Source organism: Phoca vitulina, unplaced genomic scaffold (assembly GCF_004348235.1).
Source record: "Phoca vitulina isolate PV1807 unplaced genomic scaffold, GSC_HSeal_1.0 scaffold15, whole genome shotgun sequence".
Lineage (NCBI taxonomy): Eukaryota > Metazoa > Chordata > Mammalia > Carnivora > Phocidae > Phoca > Phoca vitulina.
Window position 1 is genome coordinate 6,401,140 of NW_022589718.1, and position 22,721 is coordinate 6,423,860.

At 39.0% G+C, this 22,721-nt stretch overlaps 1 protein-coding gene across 4 annotated transcripts in view; it reads right to left on the bottom strand.

Moving 5' to 3' along the window:
- Positions 1–22,721, bottom strand: part of ASH2L (ASH2 like, histone lysine methyltransferase complex subunit) — a 28,289-nt gene that overhangs the window by 1,092 nt on the left and 4,476 nt on the right. Inside the window, exons 4-15 of one of the 4 annotated variants that reach the window (XM_032413408.1) lie at positions 22,402–22,490; positions 22,038–22,132; positions 18,420–18,515; positions 17,690–17,785; positions 16,256–16,331; positions 15,499–15,516; positions 13,947–14,040; positions 12,999–13,216; positions 6,082–6,249; positions 5,656–5,849; positions 1,880–1,972; positions 537–635 (exon numbers count right to left, since the gene is read on the bottom strand). In XM_032413408.1, coding sequence (XP_032269299.1) covers positions 537–635; positions 1,880–1,972; positions 5,656–5,849; positions 6,082–6,249; positions 12,999–13,216; positions 13,947–14,040; positions 15,499–15,516; positions 16,256–16,331; positions 17,690–17,785; positions 18,420–18,515; positions 22,038–22,132; positions 22,402–22,490 — 1,336 coding nt within the window. Of the gene's footprint in view, positions 1–536; positions 636–1,879; positions 1,973–5,655; positions 5,850–6,081; positions 6,250–12,998; positions 13,217–13,946; positions 14,041–15,498; positions 15,517–16,255; positions 16,332–17,689; positions 17,786–18,419; positions 18,516–22,037; positions 22,133–22,401; positions 22,719–22,721 lie in introns of all 4 variants that reach the window. The other 3 variants (XM_032413412.1, XM_032413410.1, XM_032413411.1) reach the window with 3 other exon arrangements.

The following is a 22,721-nucleotide window of genomic DNA, read 5'->3' on the forward strand; positions in this document are numbered from 1 at the left end:
TAACCTAAAGATTTCCTTATTCTACTTCAATGGTGGTTACCGACAGACTAAAAAAATGGCAACTTCCAGATATTACCTTTTCAAACCACGTAAAACAACAACAAAGTTGTCCCTTTCGTACTGGATCATATTTAAAAAAACAAAACAAAACAAAACAAACAACAACACAGTATATGAAATAACTAACAGTTACTAACCAATGATGGTGGGTCATCATGACCTGTAACACCAAGTTGACTTTTGCATGTACATACTTCATATGCCTTACACTGAACAGTAGCATTTACCACACAGTACATTCAAAGGAAAAGTACGGGGCATGCTAACTGCACAGTCTTTTATCTATCCAAGCAAATACTTCCTAACACACCCAACCGTTTTTGGAATAGCCACAGTCACAGTAGGAACACATTCCCTTCTACTCTTCAGCTAGCTATTTAGACTTCTTTCTGGAACTCACATCAATGGCTCTTCCAACACAACCATTCACCTATTTCCCTCAAGTCCTGTTCACAGGATGAACAGAGGATACATACCGTGCAACTCTTATACAGTGAGATGGCCGGAAAATAAACCCCCTCAAAAATATCTTTGTAGGCCACACCTTGATTGACACCGTTTTTATAAAATATTATCTGAAACAAAAACCGTGATTTTACTTCGGAATTTAACAACAAAACAAACAAACTGCCAAAGAACCCACTTGGGAGAACCCTTCGGCAGTGCTGTCACCATGCCGCTAATAAGGTCTTCCAAGAACAGCATACAGCTCGGGGAGCAACAATAGTGTCTTCCATTTAGAGAGGACTTCAGATTTACATGCACTATTCTAGTCAGTCTTCAGGTTTATTTGCTTTCTGAATTCCTATGTTACTTATACCAAACTGTTCTACTCTCTATTATTCGTTATACTGTGTTTATAAAAACGAATTTGGTCTTCCACCGATTCCTCAGAACCATACCCTTGTAAGCTTATTTATTAGTCCCCTTCCCTCGCATCAGATTCTCACTTCTGTAGCTCTCTTTTGAAAATCTCTTCAGATCTCCTAAATTTCTGAATCCTCATTTTCTTTGTCCTTTCTCTTTTGAAAATTATTCTGAATATTCTCTCAACCGCTATCCATGGACTTCAGAAAAGGCTCTTTTTTTCTGAAGTAACTTTCTCTGCCTGTTTTTCCCAGCAAAAGCGATGTTCTCCTGGGCTGGATTATCTGGTTGTATCATCCTTAGAGCTATTAACTGTTTCCCTTTACTTTTTCTCCCTCAAAAAAACTGGAACCCTACTTTATTTTCTCCTACATTCACTTCTATTACTGTCTCAGGTAGCTTCACAGCATTTTTATGGAAAAAAGTCTCCAGCTCAAAATTTTCTTCCACCCCTTCTATTTTCGGCCCCTGTGGCTGGTCCAGTCGTGCCAGCCTTTATTTATGCTGGGACTTTGGGCAGACGTGTTTCATCAACCTTTGAACAGGAAGCAGGGAAAGTTCTAGAGGATCCTGAGTGAACCATGACAGCTCCAGCTGCCTATGGGTCACACAGCAAGATCCTCTCCTATTCCAGTGTTCCTCCCTCTGTACTTGATCCTGCCTCTGAGAAGAACAAATATCTCTGACTTGCTTCCTCAATCGCTTGTACATTTATTTCCTCAGTAGGCTGCCGTTTTTACCCTTGTCTCTGTAGACCATCCCTAGAAGCACCCTGAAGAGGCCTCTGAGAGCAGCCACACGGCGCCACAGGAAGGGCACAAACACAGCAAGTAGGAGAGGCAGCTTGCTCTGCTGCCCCTTTGGGCCTCATTTTCCTCACTTGTATAAATCAGGAGGTTGGTCCCAATCTTCAAAGCCTTCTAGTTCTGACATTTTTATGACCATGACTCACCTCACTATGGGGAGTCTGCTTTAGGCTCTTCTCTGCTTTATCCACAAAGTCTTTTTCCTCAAAATACAAATAACTCTTGAACTTTATCAAAGCCTTGAAAACCAAGAAAGAAAGGGAAAAAAGGAACATTGAAGAATCAGCCACATCATCATGAAATTTAAAAAAAAAAAAAAAAGAGCCAGATTCACACAAATAGCACGGAGTCCTTATGTTTTGCAACAGAAATTAAAAATCTATGCAAGTTAGCTTTGCTAGATTTTAAACAACTATGTGCTTCTTGAAAAGTACCAGATAGCACATATTTGTTAAACATTTTCAAAAAAGGTCTTTACTAAGATTTTGAGGAAACACATACACATAGACTTTCACCACAATAAAAATACCCATTAAACTAAAATTAATTCATAGTTTTTATTTTCCCCTCAATAATCTCAGTGAAACAAATAACAAGTTTACTGAGCCTAAACTCTCCCATTCTATAAAAACATTTTTCGAGGGCTGCTTCCTTTCGTCCTAGTTCCCCTACCTGCTTCTCCTATTGGTGGTCTCTGGGTCACCCCTTCCTTGCTGGCTGGCTCCCAAGAGCCTAACTATTCACTCCCAAGGAAATAGATGATATTAATTTTTTAAAATTTGAATCTCTTAGCATATACATACATTAAACACAGTAAAAAAAAAAATTCAAGAGATCTACAAGAACATAAAATGAGGAGTATCTCTCCCTCTCTCACCATGTCCTTCAACACTCAAGTTTCCCTTTGCCAAAAGCAATCTCTGTTCCAGTGTCCTTGTATATCCTTCTAGAAAATCTAAGCATATATTATTATCTTCAAAATTAAAAACACACACACACAAACAAAAAAAAAAACCCACACCAGACAAAAACACAAAGAAAGAAGCAAGAGGACCGATACTACCCAATTTAAAGACCTACTCTAAAGCTACAATAATCAAGACAGTGTGGTATGGCATAAAGGTCAACGAAGAGATCAATGGAACATAGAGCCCCAAAAGAAACTCTACTTTCTACTTATAAAATCATCTGATTTTCACAAAGGGCACCAAAGAAATGAGGGTCAAAGTTTTCAAAAACTGGTGGTAGAATAATTGAACACCCATCCATATGGAAGAAAAATTAACTTTGATACCTACTTCACACTATACATAAAAAGTAATTCAAAGTGGAACAGAGACCTAAATGCAAAAGCTAAAACCATGTTTTCAAAGGAAAACATGGAAGAATATCTTCATGAGTGGAGGGTAGGCAAAGAATTATTAACTCATAGAAAGCAATATAACTGTAAAAGAAAAATTTGATAGATTTCCTAATTAAAAACTTCAGGAAATCAGAAGACACCATTAAGAAATAAACAAGTCACAGACTAGAAGAAAAAAAAAATGTATTTTTTAAGTAGACTCCACGCCCAGCACAATGCAGGGCTTGAACTCACAATCCTGAGATCAAGACCTGAGCTGAGACCAAGAGTCATATGCTTAACCAACTGGGCCACCCAAGCACCCCAAAAAATATTTTTAAAAAGCCACTTTTAGGGGTGCCTGGGTGGCTCAGTTCATTAAGCATCTGCTTTTGGCTCAGGTCAGGATCCCAGGGTCCTGGGATCGAAACCCGAGTCTGGCTCCCTGTTCAACAGGGAGCCTGCTTCTCCCTCTCCTCCCCACACTCATGCTCTCTCTCGATATCTCTCTCAAATAAAATCTTAAAAAAAAAAAAAAAGCCACTTCTAACCAAGAACTGTAATCCAGCATATATATAAAAAAACTTCTATAACTCAATAAAAAGATAACCTGATTAAAAAAAAAGGGCAAAATATTTGAAAAGAAACTTTATAAAATAGATGAATGGCTAATCAGCACATGAAAACCTGCTGAATATCATTAGTCATCAAAGAAATGTTAATTTGTTTAAGGTTTTTAATTTTTTTTAAATGTTGTCTTTTTTTTTTTTTTTAAAGATTTTATTTATTTGTGAGAGAGAGAGAGCAAGCACAAGCAGAGAGAGAAGCAGGCTCCCCGCTGAGCAGGGAGCTCGATGTGGGACTTGATCCCAGGACCCTGCAATCATGACCTAAGCGAAGGCAGACACTTAACCAACTGAGCCACCCAGGCGTCCCAAGAAATGCTAATTTAAACCACACTGGACACTACTATGCACCTACCAAAATGGCTAAAATTAAGTTGACATACAACAACAAATGTCGACAAGGATGTGAAGCAACTACAATTACCATACATTGTAGCTGGGAGTGGAAAGAAATCTGGCAATTGCTTCTAAAACTAAATATATAACTACCTTATGACCCAGTAATTGCATTTCTAGGTGCTGACCCAAAAGAAACAAAAACATGTTTACAAAAACATTTGTACAAGAAAGTTCACATCACCTTTATTCATAATAGCCCAAGTGTCCATCCATAGGAAAATGGAGTCATCTGATCTAGTAATTCCATTACTGGGTATTTTACCCAAAGAATAAAAAACACTAATTCAAGAAGATACATGCATCCCTATGTTTATTTAGCATTATTTACAACATCCAAATTATGGAAGTAACCCAAGTGTTCATCTACAGATGAATGAATTGATAAAGAAAATATGGTGTATACACAATGGGAGACTACTCAGCCATAAAAAAAAGAACAAAATCTTGCCATTTGCAACGACTTGGATGGAGCTAAAGAGTATAATGCTAAGTGAAATAAGTCAGAGAAAGACAAATACCATATGATTTCACTCACTCATATGTGGAATTTAAGAAACACAACAAAGAAAAAAAAAGAGACAAACCAAAAAACAGACTCAACAATAGAGAACAAACTGGTGGTTACCATAGGGGAGGTGGGTTCAGGGGATGCATGAAATATGTGAGGGGTATTAAAAGTACACTTATCATGATGAGCACCAAATAACATATGGAATTGCTGAATCACTTTATCATACACTTGAAACAAATATAACACTGTATGTTATTTATACTGGAACTTAAAAATATTAAAAAAATAGGAAAATGGATAAATACACTATGGTGTATTCATACAATGGAATACTACTCTACAATAAAAGGAAACAAGCTACAGATACATGCAAAAACATAAATGAATCTCAAAAGCATTAAGCCAAACAATAAAAGCCAGATGCAAAGGACGACACAGTACATGGTTCCATCTACTTAAGTTTAAGAACAAACAAAATTAATGGAATAAAATTACGATAGGGAAAAAAAATTTCAAGACAGTGGTTGGCTCTATAGGGATGGGAGTTGGGACTGATTGGGAAGAGCATGAGGGAACTTCCTGGGGTGGTTAAGATTCTAATGTCTCCTTAGGGATTTAGGCCAAACTCAAAACTCAGTGAATATACACTTAAAATTTGTACATTTCATTTCATGTAAGACTTATAGCAAAAGAAAAAACTAAATAAAGGTTGAACTCTAGCTAATGATGTGTATCCTGAAGCACATGGGCGGGGGTGAGGTATATTGGTGGCTAGCATTCTCCGAAGTGCATTGGAACAAGATGGCGGACAGATGGGTGGGTGGAGGAATGAACAAATGGCAGAATCTAGGTGATGGGTATTTGGACATGGAATTTAAAATTCTTTCAACTTCTTTATGTCTTAACATTTTCAGAATGAAATATGAGAAAAAACATGTGAATGTTAGGTCAGCATGACCAGAGAACACTCAGGCCACCGTTGCAGGCATTCATTGGCTGCCACAGGTCTTCAAACCCAGGAATCTCCCAGGAGGACAAACTCACCTTATCTTTATAAGTATCAGGCAGTGACTTGGCTGTCTCTGTGTCTTCAGGAAGATTAATATAGAATCCCAGGACGTCTCCCTGTCCATAGCCAGAAGAGTAGTGTTTGCCAATTGACTGGTGGAACTTGGTTCCTTTTTTGCTCCGCCACGAATAGCTAAATTTATCATAACCTAAGGGAGCTTGAAGGTTACCTGTTCCAATAAAAAGATATACGGGAAGTCAAAAGATTGCAAATCAACTCCGGTTTGCTGAAAGAAAAAATTGTACTCCTTTTCATTTTATTTTTTGGTCGGTTTTACAAAATTGCAAACCACCCAATCCTTCAGAAAGTGAATTTTATGCCCATAATCCAATAAGCCCCAAGAAAAGCCACGAAGCTCAGCCAGATGGTCTATACCTCTCCGCCTGACGGCTCCCACTTACCTAAGGGCTGGGACCACCCCAGTCTGGCAGCAGTGTCCGGCGGCATCTCATCCACTGTGATTTCGAAGTACCAGGCGCCTTTCCGGACCCCATGAGAAGCCCGGACCATGGAGTAGCCCTTCTCTCCAACCACAGTGAGCCGGTCATCGGAGATCTTTAGCTGGGGAGCTACAGTGTGAAGATGAAAACGGAGGCCTGCAACTTGCTGGAGGCCCTCGGACACAATTGCCCCCCCCAAACCGGAGTCTCCTACACTCCAGTAAAACGAAGTAAAAAATTGGCAGAATCAAGTCAGGAATCTGGAGTATTATTCAGGAGTTTCAGAATCTCAATGTAGGATATGGCCGAGGGCGAGAGGAAAAAATGGGAAGAAAGTGGTCAGGTAATTTAGTTTCTATTAAGTGATATTTAAGTTAACAGGTTAAAATCAGTTATGCTGTCTATTCCCTAAAACATAACAAACCAATTATAATGTGGTTGGATCCCGATTTGTATAAACCATCTTTTTTTTTTTTCTTTCTTTTTAAATTAAGTTTTCCTCCCAATGTGGGGCTTGAACTCATGACCCTGGAATCAAGTTGCATGTTCTACCTACTGAGCCAGCCAGGTGCCCCTGTATAAGCCATCCTTTAAAAGACTTATATTTAATTTTGAAACAATTTTAGACTTTCAAAAATAATATACATTCCTCCTGTGTCCTTCACTCAGCTTCCCCAAATGTTAAAACACCATCTATGGCCATAACACAATTATCAAAATCAGAAAATTGGCATTGGTATAATGCTACTAACCAATCTACAGATCATCTTCAAATTAAGCCAATTATCCAAATAACATCCTTTTTCTGTTCCAAGATCTAATCCAACATCCCACACTTCATGTGGTTGTTGTGTGTCCTTAGTATCCTCCAATCTGAGGCAGTTAAGTCTTTCATGACCATGACTTTTTTTTTTTTTTAAAGATTTTATTTATTTATTTGACAGAGAGAGAGATAGCGAGAGCAGGAACACAAGCAGGGGGAGTGGGAGGGGGAGAAGCAGGCTTCCCGCTGAGCAGGGAGCCCGATGCGGGGCTCAATCCCAGAACCCTGGGATCATGACCTGAGCCAAAGGCAGATGCTTAACAGCTGAGCCACCCAGGCGCTCCGACCATGACATTTTATTTTTTTTTAAAGATTTTATTTATTTATTTGAGACAGAATGAGAGAGAGAGAGAGAGCACATGAGAGGGGGGAGGGTCAGAGGGAGAAGCAGGCTCCCTGCCGAGCAGGGAGCCCGATGCGGGACTCGATCCAGGGACTCCAGGATCATGACCTGAGCCGAAGGCAGTCGCTTAACCAACTGAGCCACCCAGGCGCCCCCCGACCATGACATTTTAAAGAGTACTGGTCACCTTCCTTTGTAGAATGTCCCTCAGTTAGGTCTGTCTGAGGTTTCCTCCTGCTTAAGCACAGGTTATGCTTTTGCGTCAGGAACATCAGTGAAGTAAATAATGCTGTGTCTCTCAGTGTATAGTATCAGGAAGCACATGATGTCAAAATGCCCATGTTACACTTTGATCACTTGACTACCGTGGTGCCTCACTGGTTTCTCCACTATGAAGTCACTATTTTCTCTTTGTAATTAATAAGCATTTTGTGGGGGAGATACAAAGACACCTGACACAATCAAGGAAATCTGATTATGGACTGAATTCAGATGATAGCAAGGAATGATCAATTTTGTTAAGTGTGATAATAGCTTTGTGGTTGTGAGAGAAAGCATCCCTATCTTTTAGAAATGCATATTTTTTAGAGTATGTAGGGAGATTTACTTCTTAAAAATTTAGAAAAAGAGAGACACAAAAATAAACAGATAAAACAAATATGGCAAAAACTTGATAACTGCTAAATGTGGGTGAAAAGTATAAGAAGATTCATTGTATTCATCTCTCTACCTTTGTGTATGGTTTGAAACTTGACTATGAGGCCATTATGTAAGATACAGGGGACAATCTAAATCAATTGGAGGGGATATTGTGACTTGGAAATGAAGAAAAAAATGACAAAAGATAGGAGAGTATTTTCAGGTGATGTAGTTTGATTTTATCAATGTAGAAACATCACAGATCCAATTAAGACTTAACTGAGGAAAAAGCATTTGAAACCATGTTTGTAACACTAAAAGCCTGAATTCTACTGGAAGAAGCACAAAATTTAGATTAGCTATAGCTTTTATAAAGGTCTTTATGATTTACAATGTACTTTCACAGGTAGATAGGTAGGTAGACAGACTCTGACCCTTTCTACCGTGCAGACGGAGCAGCCGATTCTGTGACTGTTCAAGATCATACCACAGCTCAGTGTGGCACGGCTAACTGAAAAGCCCTGGCCCCCCATTCTTTTGGTTACACAGACCATAATGGCTCACGTCCTAGGCAGATACAATGATAACTTCCTTAAATGGATTACATGCTGTATAGCAGAACTTTCTTAGGTACTTGGCAAATTCTACCTTCTCAAATACAAACACTTTTTCCCTTATCCCTCCCTGGGCAATTCAGCCCTAAAGCCACTAGGTGGGGACTGAGCAAGGCAAGTGTCCAGGATAGACTAGGACAGTAAAGGGTGTACCTCCTCCTAAAATACTTATTAATTACATAGGGGGAAAAAAGTAACTTTTCAGTGGATAAACCCAGCAGGTACCATGTTAGCTAAATGATCAAAGTGGACATCAGTAATGGAACAAAGTAAAATCACGTACCACCTGAGAGGATGCAACATGAAGAACATAACATCATTTTAATGATATTTCTGTCAAAGATGCAGAATTGAATCGAATCCTGAGATTTCAACCAGACAAACTCAAATCGCAGGATATTCTATAAAACAAGTGGCCTCTCATTTTCAAAAGCTTCAAGGTCATCAAAGTCTAGGAAAGATAGAAAAACTGTTCCAGATTGAAGAAGACTTAAGAGACAAGACAGCTAAATTCAGCAAATGATTCTCAATGGGATCCTTTGCTACAATGACATTATTACACCAACTGGAGAAACGAATAGGATCTGAAGAGCATCAGATGGCAGCAATTAGTGTTAATTTCCTGTCTTTGATGGTTATATACTGGTTCTGTAAGAATGTGAAAGTTTAAAAAATATCCACTAACTCTTTGATACTCTTCCTTTGAAGAGATGGAGCCTAATTTCCCTCCACCTGAGTGTGGGCTGAACGTAGTGACTCATTCCTAACAAAACAAAGTTGAAGCGACCATCCAGCTTCAAGGTTGGGTCACAGATGATACTCAAACTCTACTGCTCTCTTGGATTACTTGCACTGGAGGAGTTAGCTTCCACGGATGAGGATAAATAAGTGGTCTATGGAGAGGCCCACATGGTAAGGATCTGAGCGCATCCTGTCAAAGTGACATGAGTGAGCCATCTTGGAAATAAGTCCTCCAGCCTCTGCCAAGTCCTCAGAGTCGAGAGGCCCAGCTAAGAGCTTGACTGCAGCCGCATAAATTCTCCTGAGCCAAGCCACATAGCTAAGCTGCTCTCAGATTCCCAACCCTCAAAATCTGTGGGAGATAATGAACATTTGTAGTTTTAGACTGCTAAGTTCTATGGTGATTTGGTAAGCAGCACTAAATAACTAACACAAGGGGACTGTCCTTGCTTGTAAGAAATACACCATCAAGTTCTCAAAAATGAGGGGGCATCATGGCAACTTACTCTCAAATGGTTCAGAGAAAAAAAAAGTTCAGTAGTATTCTTACACTTTTTTATACATCCAAAATTATTTCAAAATAAAAACCTTAAAAGATACAATACAAATTTATCATTAACTTTTGTAAGGCTCAACATAAATAGCATAAACAGCAAGCAGCCTTTGCTATTTTATATATTAAATTCTAACAAATTAATTAACTACTACGGGCCAGTGTTCTTTTTTTTCTCCTGGAATTATAACTGTTATGTATAGTGAAACAAGACAAGTCTCACTTCTTAAACCCTGAAGTCACTTATTTGGCCTTCCCTACTATCAAAGTATGCTTGTCACTACCAGAAGTCAAACAATCCACATATAATGGACATTTACTTCACTTCCAAATGACCAGCATCAATGTAAGTGATAGTTTTTTTATTTGATTTGATTTTTTTTAAGTCATCTTTATACACAACGTGGGACTCGAACTCACAACCCGAAGATCAGGAGTCACAGGCTCTACCAACTGAGCCAGGCAGGTGCCCCTACAAGTGTTAGTTTTTAGCATTAAACCAAGAAATAATGGGCTTTCAAATGCAGTAAATACATTAACTATTTAGATCTAATTCAAAGAGACAACTAAAAGGCATATTTTAAACCATGGAAATATGAGTATGGACCGGATATTAGATCATTAAGGAATTATTATTCATCTTAGTTAGGAATGATAATGGTATAATGGTTATATATACATATTTTAAAGATTTTATTTATTTATTTGAGACAGAGAACACGAGCAGGGGCAGAGGAGAGGGACAAGCAGACTCCCCACTGAGCAGGGAACCCGGCACAGGGTTCGATCCCAGGACCCCGGGATCACGACCTGAGCCGAAGATGCTTAACCGACTGAGCCATTCAGGTGCCCTGAGTTAACCTTCTTGTACAACTTTAACTTCTGGAACTCAACAGACCCTTCACGTACTCCCCTGAAACACACACACTCCCTCTCTCTCTCTCTCTCTCTCTCCCCCCAAGAGGTGGGAGAACCTAAAAATAGCATACAAACACTAACAAATGAACCTAACTATTATAAATGAGATACACAACCACCCTGAAGGAGGTGGGGAAGAAGAGAACTAATCTAACAGTAACCTAATGGGATACTGCAAGGCTAAAAGCCAAAGAGCTTGATGTAACTGCTGTAAGCTAGCTAGTGAATATTTCTCACAGAGGTCAGCAATTCTGAAACTTTATGTGCATATTAGAAATGAACAAATAAGAGAAAACACCGTAGACAGAGCCAGGTTTCTCATTGTTGGAGAAAGAAGTGACAAATAAGGAAAGGCAGAGGGCTGGAACAAACCAGGAGTGTTTGACTGGAATCCAAGCTATCAGTGCAAACACAGTAGAACCCTGTATATGTATGTGTCAGTTGGTATACATACAATCTCCTCCTTCTGGCCACTGAAGGAGTTTAAAAGAGACACCCAGTGAGCATACCTAACACTTAGGTCTTTATTTCTAAATCTCATTCTCCAATCAAAGGAACCAGGGCTCTTCGGAGAAGCAGTTGATACTTGGCCTAGGGCAGAGAAAATACAAGATAAGCCAGAACATTTTGTGATGCCAGAAAGTAAAGAAGTACTAAAAAAAAAAAAAAAAAAAAAAAAAAAGATGAGGCTTATCAAAAAAACACAGGAACTAACCTAAAGAAGCTCCCAATGGCCTAAGCTGGAATAATTTGAGCAACTAGACAAAGTATACCCCAATGGAATAAAATAAATATCTGAGTTCACACTGATATAAGCAAAAATCGATTAAATAATAAGTGGAGATGGGAAAAAAGAAATAAAAAATCGTCAGGCAAACACAACACATTAATAATTGTTGCAGGGGCACCTGGGTGACTCGGTCAACTGGGCATCTACCTTTGGCTCAGGTCATGATCTCGGGGTTCTGGGATCGAGTCCTGCGTCGGGCTCCCTGCTGAAGGCGGAGTCTGCTTCTCCCTCTCCCTCTGCCCTCCCCACTGCTTTGTGTTCTCTAAAATCTTTTTTTTTTTTTTAAAGATTTTATTTATTTATTTGACAGAGAGAGAGAGATAGTGAGAGCAGGAACACCAGCAGGGGGAGTGGGAGAGGGAGAAGCAGGCTTCCTGCCGAGCAGGGAGCCCGATGTGGGACTCGATCCCAGGACCCTGGGATCATGACCTGAGCCGAAGGCAGACGCCTAACGACTGAGCCACCCAGGCGCCCTCTCTCAAATAAAATCTTAAAAAAAAGAATTGTTGCAGAAAAGATCCACTGAAGGATACTAGAGCAAAACTTTATAAACAGGATATCTCCAAAGCTCAAAGCATCTTTCCTCGAGCTATTTATTAACTACAAAGGGAAAGACAGAGAAAGCCAGAGAAACCACCTTAACCAGATGATCATGGTCAACATGACCAGTAATAAGACATATCCACATCATGACCACCATGAGATGTAATGAGGACTCATGTCTTTGGTATTCTGCCAAAATATGCGTAATATCAGTCTAATCATGAGAAAAAGTTAGACACTCACTGAGGAATATTCGACAGAATCCCTGATTAATACACTTAAATAGTCATGAAAGACACGCAAGGACTGAGGAACTGTTAAAGGCTGCAAAAGACTAAGGAGAAATAATGAAATGCAACGTGAGACCCTAGAGAAGAGGCGTTAGTGGAGAACTGGCGAAATGTACATCAAGTCTTTTGTTTCATTAATAGCCTATTCCAATGTTTAACACTTCCTGGTTTTGATAACCATACTATCAATTGTGTAAGATGTTAGCATCAGAAGCTTGGGAAGGGATATAGTAAAACTATTATTTTTATAACTTTAAGTTTAAAATTAGTTCAAAATAGGGGCACCTGGCTGGCTCAGTCAGTAGAGCATGCAACTCCGGATCTTGGAGTTGTAAGTTTGAGCCCCACGTTGGGTGTAGAGATTACTTAAAAAATAAAAATAAAGTAAGTTCAAAATAGAAAGTCTTAAACACACACACACACACACACACACACACGCACACACATGGCTAGAGCTTAATGGAAGAGACAAGGGGTTCTTTGTTGCACGTTCCTGCTGAGTCTAGTTATAACGGGGGGAGGGGGGAGACGTTGACATGTATATCTAATTCTAGACTGGACAAAGGTGAAGACAGTATTCAAAGTAACATCTGGGTCCAACATGAACATTAATACCTTACATACCTCGATCATGTAGGGCTAACAAAACCCGTTCATACAAGCAGGCTCTGTAGAGGTCTCCAGGAATAGGTTTTCCTGCCCAGCAGTCAAGTTCAAGCTTCTCAGGGTCAGGGGCATGGGGATCAGGCTCAGCTAGAATATACCGATAGCCATCTTTGTTAAACGGGTGTTCCAAGGGGTAGCCATGAGGGGGAAGGCGCTGAGCAGAAAACAAAGGGTCACTGCAGAAAGGAAAAAATAAAATCAAGAAACTAAAACCCCCTCCAGCTCAAATGCCTTCAAATCTGTTAGGACATCTGATTTATTAGATTTCAACAGGAACACATGCAACTTCACAAATGCTTTTCATTGCTCAAATAGATGATCCTGCCCTCTGCAGGCAAAACAGGAGAATGAAACGGATTCATTTTTAAATTTGGTAAAGTGGTTTCAGTCAAATTACTCCCTAGTCTGTAGGACTATCTTTGAAATGGAGCCAGTACGTCATAGGGGGAAAAAAGGAGAAGGGGAACAAGGGCAATTTCCTTTAGTATATTAATTACTATAAACTAATGAAATGAAACTCAGAGATTTGAGCCCTTACTATCTTGCCAATCTAAATAAGAAAAAAACAGGATTTACTGAACAAAGCAAAGGGAAGAGGCCAGTGCTCAAGTTCAATACTGGGTCCTCTCTCCCTCTCCTCCACCTCTCCTTTCTCAAGATGTCTTAACAGATTTTTACTCTCACAGGGCTACCGCCCTGGGGCTGTTTTCACAAATCCGTAAAACAGGATTCCTCGCCTGAGATTATTTTACCCCTCAAAGTACTTAAGATTTGAGAAAAATGGACAGGCTTTGTAATCTCAGACACCTGAACTAGTGAAGAGTACAGCTCTTTTCCCTCTGATGGACTGTGCCAGCACCAAAGAATGGTCTAGCAGTGGTGAGTGGGAGTGGGTGTTCTGCCCACCTCCGGGCCTTCTTGGTGGTCCCTGTGGTCCCTCCATCCTGCTGCTTGCGCTTGGCTCCTCTTCCTTTTCCACTGCTTCCTGCTGCAATTCCCCCTTTGAAGAGAAGGCAGATCACTCTCAATGAGCTGTGATAGAAGCTTCACGTGGATATGGAAATTCCACGGCGACTAGCACTCCTGACGTGCATTTGTGTAACACCACACACAGGAGGATTTCCTTCCTGAGAGCGTATTGGATCTCACCCTGCTTCTGCAAGAGTCGGCTGAGCGTCTCCCAGCTCAGAACACTGGGTTCTGGCAGTAAGCTCAAAGGAACCTAGCACGAATGACGCCTATGTTACGTTTTCAACCTTCCTTTCTTAATGAACTGCAACGACTAGTACACTTTCTGAGGATGTGACACAAATGCATTTTCACTCATTCAGATTCCAAATACCCACATCTAAAAACAATCGCAAGGATAAAATTTTTTTCCACCCAAATCAATACAAACATCCACAAAGAATATCCTCACTATAAGTAGATGTTCACTCGCTTGAACTATGCATGATATAGTCCATAACATTGTAAAGGCACAATTATCTGCTAAAGCACTTAACTGGAAGATCCAACAAGACAAAGGTACATAAAACATAGAAAACAGAAACAGAAATACTAAAAAGGTGTTTCTCTCCAGTGCTACTAGGTATCCACTCTGGTTGTGCATGACACAAGTAGAAAGGCTTTAAATTTAGTAGGCAACTTTTACAATTATTAAGATCGTGCCAATGCATAAAATTCAGGTTAGACTAATCTAGTTTGTGGAATTAAGAGCAAATATCAATCGACAATTTACTTATGTTATACAAAAAATAATTTAGCTACATACTAAGCCACAAGGAATACTACCCAGTGATTTCTGAAATAGGTACTTTGAAATTTTTGTCCAGTTCCATCTTTCCTCTCAATTTGTTTTTCTGTCCGCCAGAAAATGTCCCTGAACTGCAGGAAAACACCTTTATGGAAACAACTGCATAGAATACTGTATCTTAATTTGGGGCAAGCTTGGAAATTATCAGCAGTTCTGCTGCAATGAAAAGGATCAAGACATTGAGAGCAGGTCATATTCTGCACATACAGGACCAGATTTATGCAGAACTACCTTTTATGAACATAGCAGGTATCAGTCCTATTTTTCATAAAAAGGTTTAATGTTAAACTGTTGTAACATCCATTATCTCTAGCTTGAGTTACCTAAAAAAATTATTAATTTTTAATTGTTATTGTATTTTAATTACTTTAAGAGAGAAGCTTTAGATCTACCTGGAATAAAACAAGTAATACTAAGGGGACTGCTGGCCATGTTAGGCAGAATATGACAACGGATAAGCTTTGAATTTACTAACATTCAACTGGAACTACAGTTTCATAGCAAGTGCTATTGCCACCATTTTCACGATGCTTTAAAATTTTAATTTAGTTTTAGCTTCTACCACAACTCAGCAAAAAGCATTTTCCAAACCACATAATACTTAAGTCTGAGAGGCTGAAAGAAGACAGAGGAGGAATTCACCTCCAAAAGAGGCTCCACCTGTAAGAACAGAAGTGGCACCATGTATTTGTCAAATTGTAACAATTAAAATGGGAAAAAATGGTGTAAAAATATAAATAATACACTTAGCTATTTCCAACCCATCTGAGAATATTAGTAACAGTAGAAATGATTACATATTTAAGATGTTACCACTCCATAGGACAAGTTAATGACACCATGTGTTAGAGGAATAGCTAGCTACCTCCCAGCTACCCCAACTTTCATTAGATTACCATTAGTACTGAAGGCCGTTCCTGTCATTAGGTGGGTTACCGACAGAAACACATCTATAGCGGGTAATCAGTACAGACTGCTGGCATGGGAATAAGCTAAAGTTTCAGGGCAGGAAAAATTAGAAAGACCGGCATAGGAACTCTATTAAATAACAGCTGAATTAGGAGTAAGAATGGAGAGCTGAATCTATAGTAGGTGTTAAGTGATGAGGATACAGACATACAGACAGGGAGTCTAAGATAAACACAGTAAATCTGACCTTAAACCTGTACCCTGTTTTATGCTAAATCTGTTTCACTTGAGACCAAACTGTGGTAAAGGGACAAAAAGTTCTCCACTACCATCTGTCAAATCTTTGGCTAGCTTCCAAAAACTGAGTTCTGTACTTTAAAGCCTCTGTAAATATCCAGTTGAGAGTCAACCCAAAGGATGCCCAATTCTAGGCATATTTGGATTCAATAGCTTAACAAATATTTCATCAAGGAGACATTTAAACACTTACCATTTAGATTCCCACTTGTAGACACAGCATTGCTTTGTTTTTGGTTGTCATAAGCAGGACCAATGTTACTAAGATCCTAGAGGGAAAAATATATTCAATCACAAAGGAAGGCTATATAATCAAAGCACTCTGGCAATGCTCAAAAAACCAAGAAATTCTAATAGAATGTGAATCAAAACTGACAACCCTAGGGAGTCTGAAATTTACAGGGTCCCAAACTTGGATGCTACAGAGATCAGCAAGTAACATGTGTGGGACAAGTGTAAGGATCAAAGTGGTTAAGAACGAATTGGGGGTGGGGTGGTGGAGGGGGCAAAGGCAAACAGGAGTGCCTAAGCCCCATTTTCTCAGCTCCCCGTGGGAACTCAGGCCCATTGTAATCAGATCTTCTCATTTTAGAAGAAAAGACAGAAATCTGAATTTCTAAAACCGGTATATTAAGTTAACAAATGCTTGACTCATCTACCCTAAGAAAACTCTGGCTAACCTGATTGATTTATGAACCTGTTTTGCAGAAGCTGACTGACCAAGGACAAGACTAGCTAAGACTGGAATAGGGAATTCCTGCAACTTTGCAGAAGGGACAAAGAGTAAACAAAAGACAAAACACCCTCCTCCAGAATCCCCCCCACTCCATCATCCTTATGCTGCCATTTTGAGCACTGTCCCATAAAGAAGCTTGATCCTTAAATGCACATCTCTTTTTGTCCCTATATCCAATCAGCATATTCCATTCAACCTACACACCACCCCATGACATCCTGTCTCCTTATGGTTAAATACACCCAACCCCTATCCTTTGAGAAAGTGGATTTGAGCAATTTTCTCCCATCTTCTTGCTTGGAACCCTGCAATAAAACCCTTTTTCTCTGCTACAAAACTGTTGTCAGTGTTTGGCTTACTGTGCATCATTGGGCAATGGACCCTTGTACAGTAACATTTCTATGTGAAACCTTGAATTTTCAATGCTGGCAGATCAAACATTTTAAGGCAAAGCTAAAAGCTCTGGCCTCCTGACATGCCAAATGTAACCCCTGCCCTAAACAAAGAGTGGAAATTTTCTTTTTCGTCCTTTTATGCTAGATACACAACACAAATTCTAATTCACAACAAATTTTTTTTCATAATAACAAATGTTTTTAAGAGTAAACTTTGAAAAATGAGAAATAACTTGGCACAGCCTATTTATGTTATAAGGGAGGAAATTAAAGTTAAAAAAGATAAAAAGGATATGCACAGAGTTATAACATTAAGGGAAAGAGCCAGAACTAAAACGCTAGTCTCCTGGTTTAAGGTGAGGGCTCTTTGCACACACAGCAGAAACACTTTACCTGCATCCCACCATGTTAGAGGTCTGTAATGGCAGGGGCAAACAGACAAATGTTAACAAAACCTGATTCTCGGTCTCTAAATCAAAAGGGGAGTACAAAATACCTGATCCAAAAGTCCAAATTTGGGGTAATCTTCTTCTGGGTCCTTACTCCCGGGATCAGGATGCTCCTTTACTAAGAATACATCTCTTTCTTTACTCTAAAAGGAAGCAGTATTTTAGTGTTACTGGAAATTTTATACTTCAAAGTAGTACTGAATGGATGATCAACCAGCAACTCCAATTCCTAAGTGTAATCTCCCAAAATGACAGTATTGCTTTTCCCTCTGATTAGAAAATTAATACATGACCATCCAAAAATTCAAACAGAGAAACTTGAAAAAATGAGAGCCAAAGTCCTTCGGAATCCTCACCTATCCCTCCACCTCACAGAGATAAGCACTGTTAACAGCTTGCTGTTGGCTTCTCCCCAGGTGCTCTCTTTAATTCTAAGGACAATAATGTTTAGAACAGTGTTATTTGTTTTTGTTTTTAAAGCAAAGGAAAAAATAGTCTGCAATGTCAATATAAAATTATACTTGCAAAAGTACAGTGGACAAAGGTATCAGTGTCGTGTATAAAACAACCAGGGTGATATTCACTTTAGACACAATTTGTGACGTGTGAAACCTGTTAAAATTTACAATTAGTGATACCTTACTCTCCAAGATTTAAAACTAAGTTGTTCTCATTTTCTTAGTCATCACATTATTTCAGTGAGACTAAAACAAATTTAATTCTTACAAAGAACACTGACTTTCGAAATGTCGAGTCTAATCATTTTAGTCTACTCACCATTGTTTTAACAATGTTATTTGGCCAAGTCATTTTCCCAGGTCTCTGTCTGGTCGTCATGCACTCCCAGTATTTATCAATAAATGGTATGATATCCTAATTTTTAAAACAAAATATATTAAGATTTCTATAGTTGCTTTCAAAGTTATACTCACAAAAAAGGAAAGAAAACTGCAGCATTTTCAAAGACCTTGTCAGAATTGAGAGAAAAATCCATGTTTAGTCTTTTCACGATTAAACAAACATGTAATTGCATGCAAACAACATATAGACTGTGAGGAATTTCAAATAAGTATATACAAATCTTAGCTACATAGGGCTTACAATCCAGTTGGAGGGAAAGATCTACCCCATTCTTTTGGGTGCCATTTGGAAAATACTCCTAAATCATTCTCTCTCCTGAGTTCCTATTTCTACCTGCTTCCAACATCCCTTTGTGGACACCCCACAGGCACCTCAAACTTCTTGTAAGAAAATTAAACTTTGGGGGCGCCTGGGTGGCTCAGTTAGTTAAGCATCTGACTCTTGGTTTTGGCTCAGGTCATGATCTCAGGGTCATGAGACTGAGCCCCGCATCCAGATCCAGGGTGTGGAGCCTGCTTAAGATTCTCTCTCTCCCTCTTCCTCTGCATTTCACCCCCACCCTCTAAAAACAAAACAACACAAAAAAACTAAACTTTGTATCCTACCTCACAAACCTGCTCTGCCGATTTCTATTCTTGCTCTTAATGCTCAGAATCACCTATCACCTAAAACCACAAGCCAGAAACCATGGAGTCATCTTTGATTCTTCTCTTGTGTACAACTTTCACATCTAAACCAACACCAAATGAATTCTCAGATTTCAGAATTTTCTCACCAATCCGGCCTCCTCTCTATCCCTGCTGCTTTGATTGTGGTCCTTGCCAGTTCTTGCTGGTGTGACTAAAAATATATCTGAGTTTGATCTTCTGACATCGACCTTCCCCTACTCTCACCATTCTTCCCAAGTCCACCAGAGTCAGAGTCTACCACTAATACCTTCCACTAGTTAGTTCCAGAAAACCAAATCTTTACCAAAAGGAACCAGGGTTGGGGCGCCTGGCTGGCTCAGTCAGTAGAGTGTGTGGCTCTTGATCTTGGGATTGTAATTTCAAGCCCCATATGTTTGGTGTAGAGATTACTTAAAAATAGTATCTTTAAAATAAATAAATAAACAAACAATAAAATAAAAGGAACGAGGGTTGAATCGGGGAAAGTCGAAAAGTCGAAAAGAAGTCTAGAATATTCTGTTGTTCCAGAAAGTAAGGAAGAGTTCAAAAACTGATAGGGACATATCACAAAGTATCAGGAGTCAGCCTAAATGGGGCTACACTGGTCAAATCTGAGCACCAGAAATCAGAAATCCAGTAAGAGACTATAAAAATCCACAAATACGCAGTGATACTTAAAAAAAAAAAAAAGGATGGACAGAAAGGAAAACCCCTTTTCACAGAAGAACTGCAAGCAATAAATGTATTCTTTTTCACAATGATTACTCTATTAACCTGATTCAGGCTAGGATAATCAGTGGTTGCTAAAACCAATGCTTGAAAGGGTTTGAACAAGACAGTCACACAATCTCAATGCATCACCCACAGACTGCTTAATAATTACAGAGAATATGTCTGTCCCTTTACAATGGGGACAATGTACAATGGAGAAATCTGGTGATACCTCCTCTTTACCCAAGCAATCAAATTTAGGACTACTACTAATAAAACAAACTAATATTTTATGCCTCCTGATGTGATACAAGAAAAATATACACTATCTACATAATATTCTTGCCAAAAATGTTTAAGTTGGTTAAGCATCTGACTCTTGATTTTGGCTTAGGTGACGATCTCAGGGTTGTGAGATCAGGCATCGGGCTCTGCACTGGTGTGGAGTCTGCTTGAGAGTCTTTCTCTCCCTCTCCTGCTGCCCCTCTGCCCCTCCTCTCCCCTCCCTCTCTAAAAAAAAAAGTTTAACCTGAGCTCAATCATGAGGAAACAATCAGATAAATGCAAATTGAGGAGGATTATGCCAAACAACTGTCTAGGCTCCTCAAAATTTTTAATGTCACGGCACACCGCGGCGCCTGGCTGGCTCAAGTCAGAGTATGCAACTCTTAATCTTGGGGTCATGAGCTGGAGCCCCACGTTGGGTGTAGAGATTATTTAAATAAACAAACAAATGTATGCCATAGCAGACCAAAAAAAAAAAAAGTAAAATAGTTCAGGAACTGTTTTAGATTAAAGACAAAAAAGACATTACACGGACACCTGGCTGGCTCAGTGGGGAAAGCATGCGACTCCTGATCTCAGGGTTGTGAGAGAGAGAGAGAGAGAGAGAGACAGAGAGAGACATTACAACTAAATGTAATGTGTATCCTTGCCTGGATCCTGGATGGAGGAAAAAGCTATGAAGGATATTAAGAATAACAGTGAGAAAATATAGCTATATACTTTATATAAAAAATAAAATCTGCATATATTAGACAGTAGTATACATCAACATTAAATTTTCTGAGTATGATCACCGTATTGTGGTTATGAGAGAATACTGGGTATAGTGTTCAATTCAGTCTCATATAGCTTAGGGAGAAAAAACAGACACTGGGTGATAAAGCAAATGCAATAAAATATTAACAACCGGCAAATTTAGGTAAAGAATAAACAGATGTTCACTGTACTATCTGAATTTTTCTATTATGTTTGAAAAATTCAAAATAATAATTTGGGGGAAAAGTAAGAAAAAAACCAAATCTGATCACAGCACACCTCTAATGCAGGAATAAAAAGAAGGTGAGGGGGCCGTCTGCTGACTACTCCAGCCTGCAGGATTAAGTCCTAACTTCTATTCAGTAGAAAATCCCTTGCAGATCTGATCCCAACTATATTGGTCTCAACAGACACCCCATACCAGTGTCTTTCAAACTGTAGATCGCAATTAGTAGGTTATAAAATCAATTTTGTAGGTCAAAACTAGCAATGACTAAAATAGAAAATAACAGAGTACAGAGGGAAAAGATCGGAGAGTAAGCACTGGTGAAATTTTTGTTTCAGTTTTAAATGAAAGTGGGTAGGTATAAATGTACGCTAGGCATAATGTAAACTCCACTGTTATAAATTTACTTCATTTTCTTACCATGAATCACAGTAGTAAAGACTCATGGATGGGCTAATCATCTAATTTTGATTCCTGACTTTGGTCATGTGGTTTTGCAGTTTAATAATAAAGGATAATTCGTTTAAATAAGCCCATCCCCTTCCCTCTGACAAAAGCTGTAATAACCATCTGTAAATATAGCTAAACTGAGCTGCTGAGAAGGTCCACCTCCAGATCTGATTAATTGTGGGACAGACAGTTGTTTGCTTCTCTATAAAGCCAACCAAAACTATTTAAGGATTCATCCAACTAACAGCTAAGCCAAGTGACATACTATGCACATTCAAGAAGTTAGTAAATCACATGAAATAAGTAACACATAACAACTGAATCTATAGTCATATATTCATAAAAATTGGGGGGAAAGTACTTATTGTTGAAAAGTATATTTTAAAAGTTCCACCTGATTCTTGGGCATAATTGCAATTACATTAATTTCTTCTCTACCTTATCTTTGGAGAACATGGTTTTCGGATGTTCATCCTGTGTTCGGGACTGCCATGTTAGATTGGCCAAAGCACTAAGGCACATTTCCTTCAAGTCTAGCAAAAACAAAAACAAAAAGTTATCTGTAGTATTATATCCCTATTACCAAAAGAATATTCAACTAGGTGGTCCACAAACTAACAATTACAGCAGCAAAAAGTAGAGTCATCATTGATCTGAAATGGATAATAGCCATTATTCAGAGCTAAACCCGAACTTCTACCAGCTACCAGGAAGAGTTTTCCTGATTCTGCTACGTCCAAGTCCCTTTTCTTTTGCAGCTAACCAGAGGACAATTTTGCAGCACTCCATAGTTTGTTCTTACTTGCTTGCTTCCGGAGGAAATAGGTATTCCCACTATGATGGCACACATTGCAGTGAAAACTATAGTTGGTCATGAAAGGTAGACAGGATCTGCAGAACAGCCAGATTAAACAGATTAGTGAACTTCTCAATACATATTTCTTTATGAGAAGTAAATCAACGGAATCAACAAGGATCCTTTGCCCACAGTGAAAGTAAGGTAAAAAATGTCAATATAGTAATATACTATTAAAACTTAAAATGGTCGTCAAAACCAAAACAGGGCTTGTATTTTTACAAATACCTGGATTTTTCTAAAAAGGTTTTATTTGGGGGCACCTG